The following is a 13,189-nucleotide window of genomic DNA, read 5'->3' on the forward strand; positions in this document are numbered from 1 at the left end:
AATGTTGTTATCCCTCTCAGATCTCAGCCTTCAGATTGTAGACTTCTCTGAGCTTCTGCTTTACTTGAATCTGTTGTTATATGGTTGGTAGAAAGTTCCAGAACATTAAGCATTTAAAAAGTTTATTGTTTTGTTTATTCAATTTAAAATTGTAATTGTTGTCATTTGCTGCGGCATAAGTGATATCTCATACATATTGTGATACGTTTTCAAATAAAAAAAATTAAATTTTATTTCTCTTGTTACCTATTAAAAAGATTGTTTTGAAAGCTTGTGCATTTTATCACTTCTTCATCCACATTTCCGGCGATAATGTACTACAATACCCATGAGGCCTTGCGCCGGACGCGGGAACAGGTTTGCACGTGACGTATTAAATTTCAGCCGGGAGAATCAAAATAAAACAAAAACAGGTTACAGGAGACTGGTGTGTTATAGTGGACTTGTGTGCAGTAACAGATTAACACCGCATGCTGTAAACAATTTATATATGTAGAAATACAAGTAATGGTTATAGTTATTTATAAATAATTATAATAAAATGTCTGACACGAAACTTTGCTAAGTTTATTGGCGTTAACGTAAACATATGTGCTAACGGCTAACTGTCGCGATAAATTCAGCCGCAGTTCACTGTTAGATTGAAATGTCTTCTTTTGTTGGTATTATAGACGTGGACGGAGACAACATGCAGAGGAACAGCCGTCTGAAACGAGAGCTGCAGATGCTCAGTACTGAGCCTCCGCCTGGTGTTTCCTGCTGGCAGCTGGACTCGAGAGTGGAGGAGCTTCAGGCCCGTCAGTAGTCAGCAAATCTTTCGCCGTGCACCCTGTCTGTAGTCCATCTGTCTCCGTGCACCCTGTCTGTAGTCCATCTGTCTCCGTGCACCCTGTCTGTAGTCCATCTGTCTCCGTGCACCCTGTCTGTAGTCCATCTGTCTCCGTGCACCCTGTCTGTAGTCCATCTGTCTCCGTGCACCCTGTCTGTAGTCCATCTGTCTCCGTGCACCCTGTCTGTAGTCCATCTGTCTCCGTGCACCCTGTCTGTAGTCCATCTGTCTCCGTGCACCCTGTCTGTAGTCCATCTGTCTCCGTGCACCCTGTCTGTAGTCCATTGGTCTCCGTGCACCCTGTCTGTAGTCCATCTGTCTCCGTGCACCCTGTCTGTAGTCCATCTGTCTCCGTGCACCCTGTCTGTAGTCCATCTGTCTCCGTGCACCCTGTCTGTAGTCCATCGGTCTCCGTGCACCCTGTCTGTAGTCCATCTGTCTCCGTGCACCCTGTCTGTAGTCCATCGGTCTCCGTGCACCCTGTCTGTAGTCCATCTGTCTCCGTGCACCCTGTCTGTAGTCCATTGGTCTCCGTGCACCCTGTCTGTAGTCCATCTGTCTCCGTGCACCCTGTCTGTAGTCCATATGTGGTTATGCAGCCTGTCTGTAGTCCATCTATGCTGTTTATCTGTAATTCATCTCTTTCTAGTCAAACAAGACCACTACTGATTAGATATTATTTGGAATGTATAAGAGGCTCGGTATAATGGGATGTTACTGGAAGAGTGAATCAGCAATGCATAGCATCAGTTGTGAGGGATTTATACACTGTTTAATTTACTCAGAATATTATTGAAGTAACTGACTATGTAATATAACACCATGCACAGGTTTTTCAAGTCTAGCTTTATATGTAGTGGTCACTTAGCAGATATAAAAACATGCAGATAGTTATATACTACGTTCTTACACGTACTGAAAGTGATGACTGGGAGCGGCCTTGTAAGTGACAAACCACAGCCAGCTAGAGTCCATCTCGGAGCACTAATTTTAATCTGGGACTGATTCTAGCTGTAAATATAAAGAATAGAAACAATTATCTTCCTTGTATAGTGTTTGGTAATTGCTTCAGACCCTTTATCAGCACTCATGGTTTGACACTGCACTGCTGTTTCTTGAGGCTTTTTGGTTGGTGTTGGTGTTGTTTCTCATTCTTGTAATGGAAATGAGGTGTTGAAAAAATGCAGTGCTACTTTTACAATGTCGGTTTGATCATATTGTGTTAGTGGTAGCCCCATGGTGGAGAAGAAGGTAGTCTGTGATTATGTAAATAGTTCTAGTAGAGTCCGTTTTAGTCTCATGCTTAGTGTCATGGTGGGCATGTAGACGAAAACGTACACAGACGGTTTTGCTTTTTATTTCTGACATAAGGACAGTATGTCATACTGGAAAGCAAAGCCTTCATTGCATTGCTGTAATGTTTTAAAAATTATAAGTAGAATATAAGTATTTTTGCATTAGATCTGAGTGCAATTTCCCTCTGCAATGCATTTCATTTTCTGACTATGCTGCAATCGTGCAACACTGAATTACAACCACTGTCCAATCACAGCACAAAGTCAGTAAATTAACACATTTTATAGGTTTCTTAAATCTCATTTGTTCACCAAGCCATTAATTATGCTTTTCAGAATAACTGTTTAACTGAAATGAGTTTAAATTTGACTAAATATTCTTAGGTCACAGCAGGTTTTAGGACTTAAATCATCATGTCAAAAAGTAGTAACATCTCTGGATTTCATTTGAGGATTTTCCTCAATCCCTGATTGCTATGTTGTCAGGCACTAGAGCTTCACCATAGGTTAGCAAACTGTATGTGTGTTTATACGCTGTGATAAAATACATTATACACGGTGCAGATGCTTCTAGAGCAGACGAATAAACACAAACAGGACTGACGAAACATTGCAGACACACAGTAACTCTAAGAAACCATAGCAGGAAGATAGTAAGAATATTTGAAAGAATATCGATGTGATGTGGTTGCCATTAATTGCAATCAAGTTCACGTGTATTATTTATGATTGTTATAACAAATGAAAACTGAACGATTTCATGAAATCCTCTCTTGTTCAGAAATTGTTGGAGGTGCCAACACTCCATATGATGGTGGGTTGTTTACACTGGAAATAAAGATCCCTGAAAGGTGAGGTCTTTTATATAGATGTGTGTTTGTGATTTTCGGTTTGTAGTCGTCATAACATGAAAGTCATATTTCAGTGTACTGACTGCTGTTTACTTTATCGGTTCAAGGTATCCATTTGAACCTCCAAAAATGCGTTTCCTGACTCCCATCTACCACCCCAATATTGATAATGCAGGCCGGATTTGTCTTGATGCACTGAAATTACCGCCCAAGGTAAGGTTTTTTTTAAAAAAAAAAAAAAGGCTTATTTTGACAATCAAACAAATCATGGCACCGGAAAATTTCAAGATAGATTCTTTGAAGCCACATTTGAAGCTAAATTTGATAATTTTATGCTAAATTATTTTACTGTTACTGAAAAGATTGAAAGTGTCGTTGCGAAGAATCACATCAGTTATATGTACTCCCATTTACTTTGAAAATGTACATATGCACAGTAATATTAGAAACAATTCAAATATTGACAGTACCACTGGGTTTCCTTAATTTAAGTGCAGGCAGGGTGAATGGCTCAATGCAAGGTATATTAAAGTATATTAAAAGAAGTATATTACTATATTTAAAAAAGAAGTATTTAAAAGTAATTAAAAGAAGTATATTACTATATTAAGAAAAGGAACTTACACAGAATACCATAACAATAACCAGTGTACATATGCATAGTGAGTCTGTGACCTGCAGTGCATGATTGTGGAATGCTGTAATATTAGTGTGATATTCACAGGGTGCATGGAGGCCCTCACTGAACATCTCCACAGTGTTGAGCTCAATACAGCTTCTCATGGCAGAACCGAACCCTGACGACCCATTAATGGCAGATATTGTGAGTTTTTCCTGACTTTCTGCTTCGAGCCCACTGAATCACCCACTGTTTTCCACCCTTGTATGCTTTTTCTAATGCATTTCCTTCAGTCCTCAGAATTTAAATACAACAAAGCAGCTTATTTGGAAAAGGCCCAAAGATGGACAGCAAAATATGCAACACAAAAGAACAAGGTTAGTGTTCATTATTTTTAGCACTTTTAGGTCTATATAATGAGATTAGGATGGGCAATGAAAATAATGTCATTTGTTCGATTGCTATATGGATGCATTATTGACCTTAAACTGTTTTACCTCAAATAGAGATATAATTCAAATGTAGCAAGTAAGTAAATATAGAAATACTGCAGCGTGATCAGAAATGGACTTTCACTCTTGCTTGTGTGATGATACAGATGATATGCGTCTAAACAATGATCCCGGTTCCAGTGGCCTTTACTACAATCATGTGTTTTCAGAATATCACAAATCAATATCACAAAAGTGGGGTCACGGTGGCTTAGTGGTTAGCACGTTTGCCTCAACCCTCCAGGGTTGGGGGTTCGATCCCTGCCTGCTCCTTGTGTGTGTGGAGTTTGCATGTCCTCCCTGTGCCTCGGGGGTTTCCTCCCCCAGTCCAAAGACATGCATGGTAGGTTGATTGTCATGTCTGGGAAATTGTCTCGTGTGTGTGTGTGTCCTGCGATGGGTTGGCACTGAATCCAGGGTGTATCCTGCCTTGATGCCCAATGACGCCAGAGATAGGCACAGGCTCCCCGTGACCCGAGGTAGTTTGGATAAGCGGTAGAAAATGAATGAATATCACAAAAGTCTATTTCAGCATTAAAACTACAGCTAGACTAATGAAAGCAACTGAACAAAGATTCAGAGCAGTATATCGTCCTATTTTATAGAACCCTCACAAAATAAAGTATTTCACAATTTAACTGCAGTGTTTAAGTTGGAGTTCTGAAACCGTTTTATTCAAGCTCAGAATTAGATTTACAGCTGCAAAAAACATATTTCAAATGCAATAACAGGCTTCATAACCATTAGCCCACTAGTTTAGTTTCTAACTCGGCCCTCTATTTTCTTTGATTTTCCACAAATTGTAACCTTTATATCTTTCATTCTTGCTGGAGTGTTTCAAATTCTTATATAGATTCATTGAGCTGAAAACAGAATTCAAAACGAAATCAAACTATTTGTCTGGAATCAGTTTCCTCTGGTCTCATTTCTATGTTCATGTGTAAAGAGCCACCGAGAGAGTGATAGAGTACAGTGAAGTGATGCAGGGTTACTTTGGTTTGCAGTAACAGTAAAAAAAAATAAAAAGGGGTCGATAGGTAGGTCTTTTTTTTCTTTTCAAGTTTCAATGTAAAAAAAAAATAAAAAAAGGTACCATTTCGGTGACGGTGATTACGTAGGTATGACTTTAAACAAATTAGCATATCGTGATGTCACTGACTGGGTCTTCAACCTGTGCCTTCGGACGCATCATTGCAAACCTTATTTTGATGCTGGGCAAAGTTTTTCCAGAACTTCGTGCCAAGTTAAAGCGGTGTCGAGCTGTTTTAATGATTTTTTTTAGATGTATTATGGTGCCCGAACCCGTATGACTCTGACAATGAATGAGAGTATGAGACGAAGCGAACGCACAGGCCATGACATCCGTTAACCAATAGTGTAAACATAGATGACGTCACGGGTTTTTATTTAAAAGAAAGAACGTAGCCCTCGTTTATATGTAGGCCTAGGCAATTTATATATTTACAGTACTTACTAAAATATAATTAATAGTATTTTATTTTGTATTGTTTGAAGAGAAAAAAAAAATTGGTCGGTCTTAACGCAAATTTACAACCGGCAAGTAGGTCGGACCCTAATAAAAATAAAATAAAACATTTGAGTCGGCCCTAAAGGGTCGGTCGGGTCACGCAAACAAGAATATTTTTAAGGTTGGCCTTACATCAACAGTATTGGCCAAGCAAACGTACTCTGACATTTTTTATAACAAAGTATTTTAAACATGTGTAAAAAAAATGTGCAATATGTCTTCAGTGTAACCACTACTCTTTTCAGACATTGTAGTTTTTGTATATACTGTATGTCTTTATACTTTTTATATATTTTTGCTGCTGTAACATAAATTTACCCATTGTGGGACGAATAAAAGAATATCTTATCTTAATAGACAATTTTGTCTTAGTGTAGTAATTTACTCTCTTCTCTGTTGTTTGTAGGGTCATGTGGATACAGACCAAAGGATTCTCGAAGACAAGAGCAATAAATCAGCACCAAAGAGAGAAGCACTTTCAGCACAAGAGAACGTGGAACCCCCCAAAAAAGTGTGCACATAGTTGTGTTAGTGCACTAGTTGTTTTAGGATTATCATGTGTTCATTTGTGTCATGTGTGCATATTTTCAACGTGTTAATAAAATCGGATATTAAACATTATTTACAGTGGGTTCCCATGACAACAGACATTAAGGTGACACATGCAGTATAATAAGGTTTACTTCATATAAACATTTGTGTTAAACATTGGAAATGTTTATTTTGAGGTAATATTCACATGATAATTTCCTTAACGAAAACATTCCATATAAAAATATTTAAAAAAAAACACAAAACAAAAAACAAACCTAGAGTGTATCTAAATGGCAATAGACCAACTTCACACACAATTATGATAAACTCTCTTTTTTTGTCAAGTGATGGAAAAACACTTAAAATTTAGGTATCTGGGATAATTTTTGGGTGCTTATATCAGATTAAATTCTGGACTGATTAAAATAAATATACAACGTGAAAGGTATCATCTGCCAGCGTCACACTCACGTTGGTATGGAAATGTTTTTGGAATGAAGTTTTTGCGTTGCATATCACGTGACTGTCAGGTTATTTACATTTTTTTGAACGAATTTCATCAAGACTCTGATGAAAAAAGCAAATCAAACGGTATCAGTGGCTTGATTATTTAACCGCGATTGAAAGTGAATGCATTTTAGAAACAGAATGAGCTTTGGTTCACCAGTTGCTTGTATTCCTAACTTATCGAGCCACTTTAAGGATCAGGCAGTTTAGAGCTGCAGCACAGCCGACAGTTCAGGATGCTCCGAGAGTTCGGCTCTGCCTCTAAATCTAATCATATACAATAACACTGTCCAGGTTTTCTGGAGACCTAAGAAAGTCTAAAAGACTTATTCATTTGTACAAAATAACACCATTTCAACAGCTGACTTAGAAGATGCTCTTATTTGTGTTTTATCTAGTTCACTGATACTAAACAGTAATATTGTCACAATATTGAGTATGAATAAATAACCGAATTTAAAAGTCTTCTTTAGCCTTTAGGTCTTTCTGAGAAGAAGATTCTTATGAAATATAATACAAATTAAGATAACCTTTGAGACATTTTTTTTCTTACTCTTACCTTATGCTTATTCTATTTGTTTTGCTTAGTTCTGGTGACATAATAATTCAAGGCAAAATAAGAAAAAAATAAATTAAGCATAACGGTTGCTATAATTAGTCCTTTCCTGAACTGATTCAAGTGTAGATGGAGAAGTCATAGATGGATTCTGCCTGAAAGGACCTATGGCAAGGTTGAACTCATAAAAGAAGACATTTGGGCTTCTTCTTGGGCTCTGGGGGCTCCAGCGCAGCGAGTATGGCCTCATCGAACACATTCTTTAGCCCTTTCTACAAAGAAAGAAGAGGAAATGATTTGCGTTAACAAGTTTATTGTCTAATCAGGAACTGAGAAAGATCTGACTTAATCTTGCAGAAGTGCTGGGCGATATGACAATATAATATCACGATACGTTATACACATGATCGCAAATATTATTTCTTACACATTTGTAAATAAACCTTAAATGGTTCAACTTTACAAAGATTTGTATTTGTCTCCTTTTCAGTGCAATATATAAACACATATATATATTGTTTTATTTATTTTTTTAAGTGAAATATTTTGAAATAAATAAAATGTCTGTTTCCAAACACACTCACTTGTGTTAAAGCTGAACATTCCACATATTTCACTGCTTTTAAATCCCTGGCGAGTTTCTCAGCTGTCTCTGGAGTAATAGGTTTCTGCTTGTTCTTGGCAAGCTTCTCAATGGTTGAGGGATCGTCTCGTAAGTCAATCTGAGTCCCGACCAGCAGGAATGGGGTCTTTGGACAGTGATGGGTAATCTCAGGAACCCACTGCATGCGAGAGGAGGGGAAACAAACACATCAAAAAAGTCTACTTTAGTAAAACTGGGCTAAAATTGTAAAATATATGATGGGGGTTTTTAGTTTTTTTTCTGGTTGGAAGGAAACATACTTTTTCCTTGACATTTTCAAAAGATGATGGTGAAACTACAGAGAAACAAACTAAGAAGACATCAGTTTGGGGATAGCTCAGGGGTCGCAACCGATCATAATCTTCCTGACCTGGGAAGGGAAAACATTATTTCACATTAATTTAGAGCTTCGACCTTTTACACTCAGCATCACTTAACACACATAGATTTTCTACAAGACTGTACTGGGTGGTCTTGTACTATTTAATAAATACACTATATTACACTGCCTTGACCTCCAGTGTCACTGACATTACATACCAGACCTGCATTTTCCCTAAGAATATGCTAGTCAACATTCAGAATGCCTAAATAAATGAATTCCAATAATAAAAGTTAAAACCAGTGTCTTTTCCCCTCCTTCCTGATGTGTTCTTTTAGTAGCCGTGTCAACAGAAAAACATGTCAGCCATGTGTTCAACAAGCAACGGGTTTAGAAAATTATTATAATTGAAGGAAAAAAAAAACGACCGCTTTGAGTAAATTACTGCAATCCGTTTAAAAAATTTTTGCATAGTGCTTTTGTATAGTGCAATGTACATTGTCTCAAAGCAGCTTTACATAAAGTGATTTTAAATGATTAAAAACACTGGAGAGTGTGAATTACCATAAATGGCGGAGTGTGATTATTTATAAATGTCCTTTCAACAGTCCTATACAGAAAGTTGGAGTTATGTAACCAGGAGCAACTCATAAATTATCTCAACATCTGAGTGCGTTACTGCAGAATCCACTATGCACAACTGATATTATCATCATCTTCTCCCCTGCTGTTCTGTGCAATTAAATTGTTGATCACATTAAAAAAAAAAAAAAAACATATCAAAACCAAGATCAAGCCTAGCAGCCTCCTGGTATACACAAAGACAACACCATACCTGCGGTGTCAAATAATCCGAGAGTGTAAGGTTCCCCGCCGATCATTACAGTTACAGCATAGTTATCAAAGACCTGTAAATGAAAACAAAACCATTACGTATTACTTAAGTTTCTATATTGTTTTCTTATGACTAGTAACTTACAATACACGTCATACTATTCATAGCGGAGTAAGAATAGGACAAAAAGGCTGATATACTTACTGTGGGTACGTACTCCGAAGGGAACTTGTTTGTGGTGTATGAAATCAAGAGGCAGGTTTTACCCACAGCACCATCACCAACTACTACACATTTAATCGTCTGCATTGTTTCACTCGGCTATCTATACAAAGGAAGTGGGGAAAAACAAATGTTTAATATTGGGCATTAATAAACTCATTTATAAGCACAGGCTAAATGAATATAAGAATTTGAAAGAATACAGGAACATGTGCAGAACAATACACCCGATTTGATTCATCGTACTGGCTTCTGCTAAATATGGGCACCAACTGCTAGCCTTAGCATGCAGTCTTTTATATTATGAAAAAGGTATTAAGACAGTGATGGGGAAAAAATCAGATAAATTTGGTAAGACTTTCATTAGTTGTGTCATATTGAGAAACTTCAACATGGCATCCTAACTGCAAACTCAGAGCTTGTAGAAAATTTTAACTTCCAAACATGTTAATACCTGATGTGGTATATAGACGAGACAGAAAATTGCATAAAATTAGTCAAAATATTTAAAATGTACATTTAATAAATGTTGCTTGAAAAAAAAAGCAAATCGCCTTTTCAGTAAATGAGAAAAATACCAGGGGTATCACATTTTTTCACTGACGTGTGCAGATACAGGCTACTGTCCATACCACACCCACACACATGGTCTGGGAACTGCAACAGTCTCCGACCGCAAAAACCTACAGTGAATCGTGACAACAGCTAAAAGAAAAATTCCAATGAGGTCTTGTCGCCTTGAATATTAAACACTGCATCCGTAAAGTCACCAGCATCGAGGACAACCTTTCTCATCGACTCTGACATGAAGGTACTGAAGCATCTGTGCCATAACCACCAGACTCAACAGCATCAAACTCAGGCACTGAAATTACTCAACACGTCGCTCCTTCCTAAAGCTCACCTGAACTAATAAAACACCTAACCCAATACGACTCTGTACCTCTGCACACTGCACTTTACAAAGCTGCATCAGACACTTGATTTATTTATGAGACTTTTTTTTGCCACCAGAATTTGTGCTACACAACATAATAGTTAAATATGCAAGAGCTTTCCTGTGTTCACTGTGCTGTGCGTTTATTTTCCTGCTGTTGTCTTACGCTGTTGTGTATTTTCACTTTATGTTCAACTGCATTGTTAAGTGTTTCACTGTGGTCCTGGAAAAACAACACTTTAGGCATCAATACCATTCCTTTTATGTTCTGTAAAGCTGCTTTGAGACAATATCCATTGTTCAAATACATTGAAATTGAACTGAATTATGTTAATTCCGAATACATGATTTTGAAATGTGTCAATGCCAAAACACTCAATAATGATACTGTTTAAAAGGCATGTTTTATCAGATTATTTATATTATTACTGTGGTAAGATGCTGCAGTTCTTCCTCCCGATTTTTCAAAGAGCGCAGTTTGCATTAGTACAACGGTGTACACTGGGCACCACATGGTGTAATTTTTTGAAAATAATTTTGCCACATCGGGTTTTTAACCTTACTGGTTATGGGAGACATTTGTAATGTGTACAATAGCCAAATTAGTGTGGAAGAAAATGCATTTTTGCTATTGAAACTAAAGACATTATAATTTTTAGGGTTTTGTCAGATTTGAGCTCCGTTTAAAATCAATAATTCACTGCTGATCTACTTTGTGTCTGAGGGTCTCTGCCTATTCACCTAGAAAGGATTTGTACGACTGAAAATAACTGCTGAGGAGCAATACAAAGATAGATGTCTAATAGACAGACTTTACTAGCAGGACTTTGTATATACTGCAAAATAAATAGGTGGTTTAAATGGATGCTTCCTGTAAACTTTCTGAAAATGACTTCGCTAAATGTCTCTAAACTCAAACCCCGGCTAGTTAACCACAGTAGCTAATGTTTCAGTTGAATGTTGTACATCTTGACATGCGGTGAAAACAACCCTGGTTCCTTTTTCACAACCTCTGTAATGCAAAACCCTTTCACGCATTCGCTTCACAGACAATTTAACAGGAAGAGATTACGTTTGCACAAGTCGGTTTGCAAACCTGCTGCAGGCTCTGAAAACAAGGCATAAACTGAGACAGAAAATAAAAATCCTTTAAAATGGTACATCATTAATACATTTTAATCAAAGACTATACGGCTTTTGCTGCAAAGTAATGCTTTAATATTGGCAAGAATGTATTTTATTTATAAAACTATAATGTCGTTCCCTAAATAGACGACCCCCCCCCCAAAAAAAAGAAAAAGTAAAAAACCGTGTCATGTTTATAAGAAATTTATACAACAGTAAAACATACTAGAAAACGTCCTGACCATCACAAAGCAAAAAAACAAACAAAAAAAAAACCTTGTTTTCATTAAGGTTAAATAAAGTCACCTTACAGAAAGTTTTACAATATTACAGACTATTAAATATTAACACATTTTAATGATTCTTGTTCATGTTTATGAAGTCTACATTGGGCTGCAGACTGTTTATAAAATGACTGACAGGACGTGATGCAAACACAAGCAAGCCTCCTGGACCGGAAGTCAGTCTAAGCACGTTTTCTTAAACGGTTACGTTTTAAAAATCACCTTCCACAAATCTTCCAGGATATTTTTTACAAGTAAGTAATGTACAAAATCATATTTATTTATTTATCTATTTATTTATTTATTGTATTTATTTTACCGTTCATGCATCTTTAAAGCCCCCTCGACTACCTGTGTGCTTCCTCTTGGCCTGTCAGCTTATTCAGACCACTGTATGAACATATTAAACCTGGCATGTTAGTGTTTTAGGAGTTAAAGGTGATGTATAAGCGGAGTCAGGAAAACCCTCTAGTTTATCAGGAGAGCTTTAGTAAACTAGATGACTAGCTGGTTACAGAATGACCTACTAGTTATTATTGAGGAAGCGAAACTCTTGCTCGGCTAATCAGCAATGTACAAAAATGTTTGACATCATTTTTAAACCACACTTTTGTACACGTATAATTTATTTATTTATTTATTATTATTTTTTAACATATATTGTAAATCAGAAGGCATCTGATCATGATTTGCTCAAATAATATTGTATATTTTGTTATGCTTTCACGCTTGATCATGATTTGCTCAAATAATATTGTATATTTTATGCTTTCACGCTATCAAAATATCACGAGGCATTTTCTATTGTCACTAACAAATTAGATTTAAAAAATAAATAAAACACTATACTTCGATATCGTATAAATGCGATCTAAAGGAGGACATTTTGATGAGACAGGACGTAGGCCAAAATAGCTAAAGCAGCTAAGTGCGTTAACAAGCAGTTAGCGAGGGGAAAAAAAGTCTAGCTAATAAGCTATCTAGCGTAAAATTGTCAATCTACTACGATATCGATTTAATTTTCTATATATTTCACACTTACTTTACAAACATATCAGTAGTGATAATGTCGATAACTGTGCTAGCTTTTAACAGGTATCTTCTACCGGGAGCTAGGCTAATTTTTTAGGCTATCTTGACGCTAGGATCTTGTTAGCAAAATAAAGACCAGTCATAAAGAGATATCAGATAAATGACTGATTTGATCTCTTACCAAAGTTGTTTAAGTGTAACCGTAGACTGCAAACGGCAGCGGACTATAAACAGAGAGGAAAAAAGAGCAACTAACGTCCAGGAAATTTTTTACGGTGACCGCCCAAACACAGCTTCCTTTTTACACAATAAAAGTCGGCTACACACCCTCGAAGTATGAGCAGGAAAAGCGTCGCATATGGCTATAAAAACATTTACCGACAATGACAATGAGCAGCACTTTTAAAGCGTCTGAGGTATTTACTCAGTACCGGCTTTAGGGAATGCAGAACATGTCCATTTGTAAATGATTGCTATGGCATATTGGAGCATTGAGTTCAAAATTAAAACGTGTTTAGTGTTTTCACCTTTTGTGGGTTTAATCTTAGTTTTAAGTAAAGATGTTCTTTATCTAGTTAA

At 36.8% G+C, this 13,189-nt stretch overlaps 2 protein-coding genes across 4 annotated transcripts; one reads left to right on the plus strand and one right to left on the minus strand.

Annotated features, from left to right (window-relative positions):
* Positions 1-270: 270 nt before the first annotated feature.
* On the plus strand, positions 271-6,234 carry ube2t (ubiquitin-conjugating enzyme E2T (putative)). 3 transcript variants are annotated; one of them, XM_027145132.2, is made up of 7 exons: positions 271-427; positions 672-797; positions 2,906-2,975; positions 3,083-3,188; positions 3,700-3,798; positions 3,888-3,971; positions 6,020-6,234. In XM_027145132.2, exons 2-7 carry the CDS (start codon positions 689-691, stop codon positions 6,134-6,136), a joined length of 585 nt encoding a protein of 194 aa, XP_027000933.1. In that variant the 5' UTR covers positions 271-427; positions 672-688; the 3' UTR covers positions 6,137-6,234. The 3 variants fall into 3 exon arrangements, with proteins under 3 accessions (XP_027000933.1, XP_027000932.1, XP_027000934.1); XM_027145131.2 differs by having other exon boundaries at positions 330-475; XM_027145133.2 differs by having other exon boundaries at positions 351-504.
* A 74-nt stretch (positions 6,235-6,308) lies between these two features.
* Positions 6,309-12,948, minus strand: cdc42l2 (cell division cycle 42 like 2). The gene is made up of 6 exons (XM_027145134.2): positions 12,792-12,948; positions 9,215-9,335; positions 9,011-9,083; positions 8,114-8,223; positions 7,795-7,992; positions 6,309-7,482 (listed from the first exon to the last, which is right to left on the minus strand). The coding sequence occupies exons 2-6, from the start codon at positions 9,317-9,319 to the stop codon at positions 7,393-7,395; spliced, it is 576 nt and encodes a 191-aa protein (XP_027000935.1). The 5' UTR covers positions 9,320-9,335; positions 12,792-12,948; the 3' UTR covers positions 6,309-7,392.
* Between the last annotated feature and the right edge of the window lie 241 nt (positions 12,949-13,189).

This window comes from Tachysurus fulvidraco, chromosome 23 (assembly GCF_022655615.1).
Source record: "Tachysurus fulvidraco isolate hzauxx_2018 chromosome 23, HZAU_PFXX_2.0, whole genome shotgun sequence".
Lineage (NCBI taxonomy): Eukaryota > Metazoa > Chordata > Actinopteri > Siluriformes > Bagridae > Tachysurus > Tachysurus fulvidraco.

What these genes read in the sequence shown, in the direction of transcription:
- ube2t (XM_027145132.2), top strand. Translation starts at nt 689, where the DNA reads ATGCAGAGGAACAGCCGTCTGAAACGAGAGCTGCAGATGCTCAGTACT. An exon ending in AGTGGAGGAGCTTCAGGCCC is followed by an intron (nt 798 to 2,905) that starts GTCAGTAGTCAG and finishes TCTCTTGTTCAG; the next exon opens with AAATTGTTGGAGGTGCCAAC. An exon ending in GAAATAAAGATCCCTGAAAG is followed by an intron (nt 2,976 to 3,082) that starts GTGAGGTCTTTT and finishes TATCGGTTCAAG; the next exon opens with GTATCCATTTGAACCTCCAA.
- cdc42l2 (XM_027145134.2), bottom strand. Translation starts at nt 9,319, where the DNA reads ATGCAGACGATTAAATGTGTAGTAGTTGGTGATGGTGCTGTGGGTAAA. An exon ending in TTGAAAATGTCAAGGAAAAA is followed by an intron (nt 7,993 to 8,113) that starts GTATGTTTCCTT and finishes TCTCGCATGCAG; the next exon opens with TGGGTTCCTGAGATTACCCA. An exon ending in AATGTTCAGCTTTAACACAA is followed by an intron (nt 7,483 to 7,794) that starts GTGAGTGTGTTT and finishes CTTTCTTTGTAG; the next exon opens with AAAGGGCTAAAGAATGTGTT.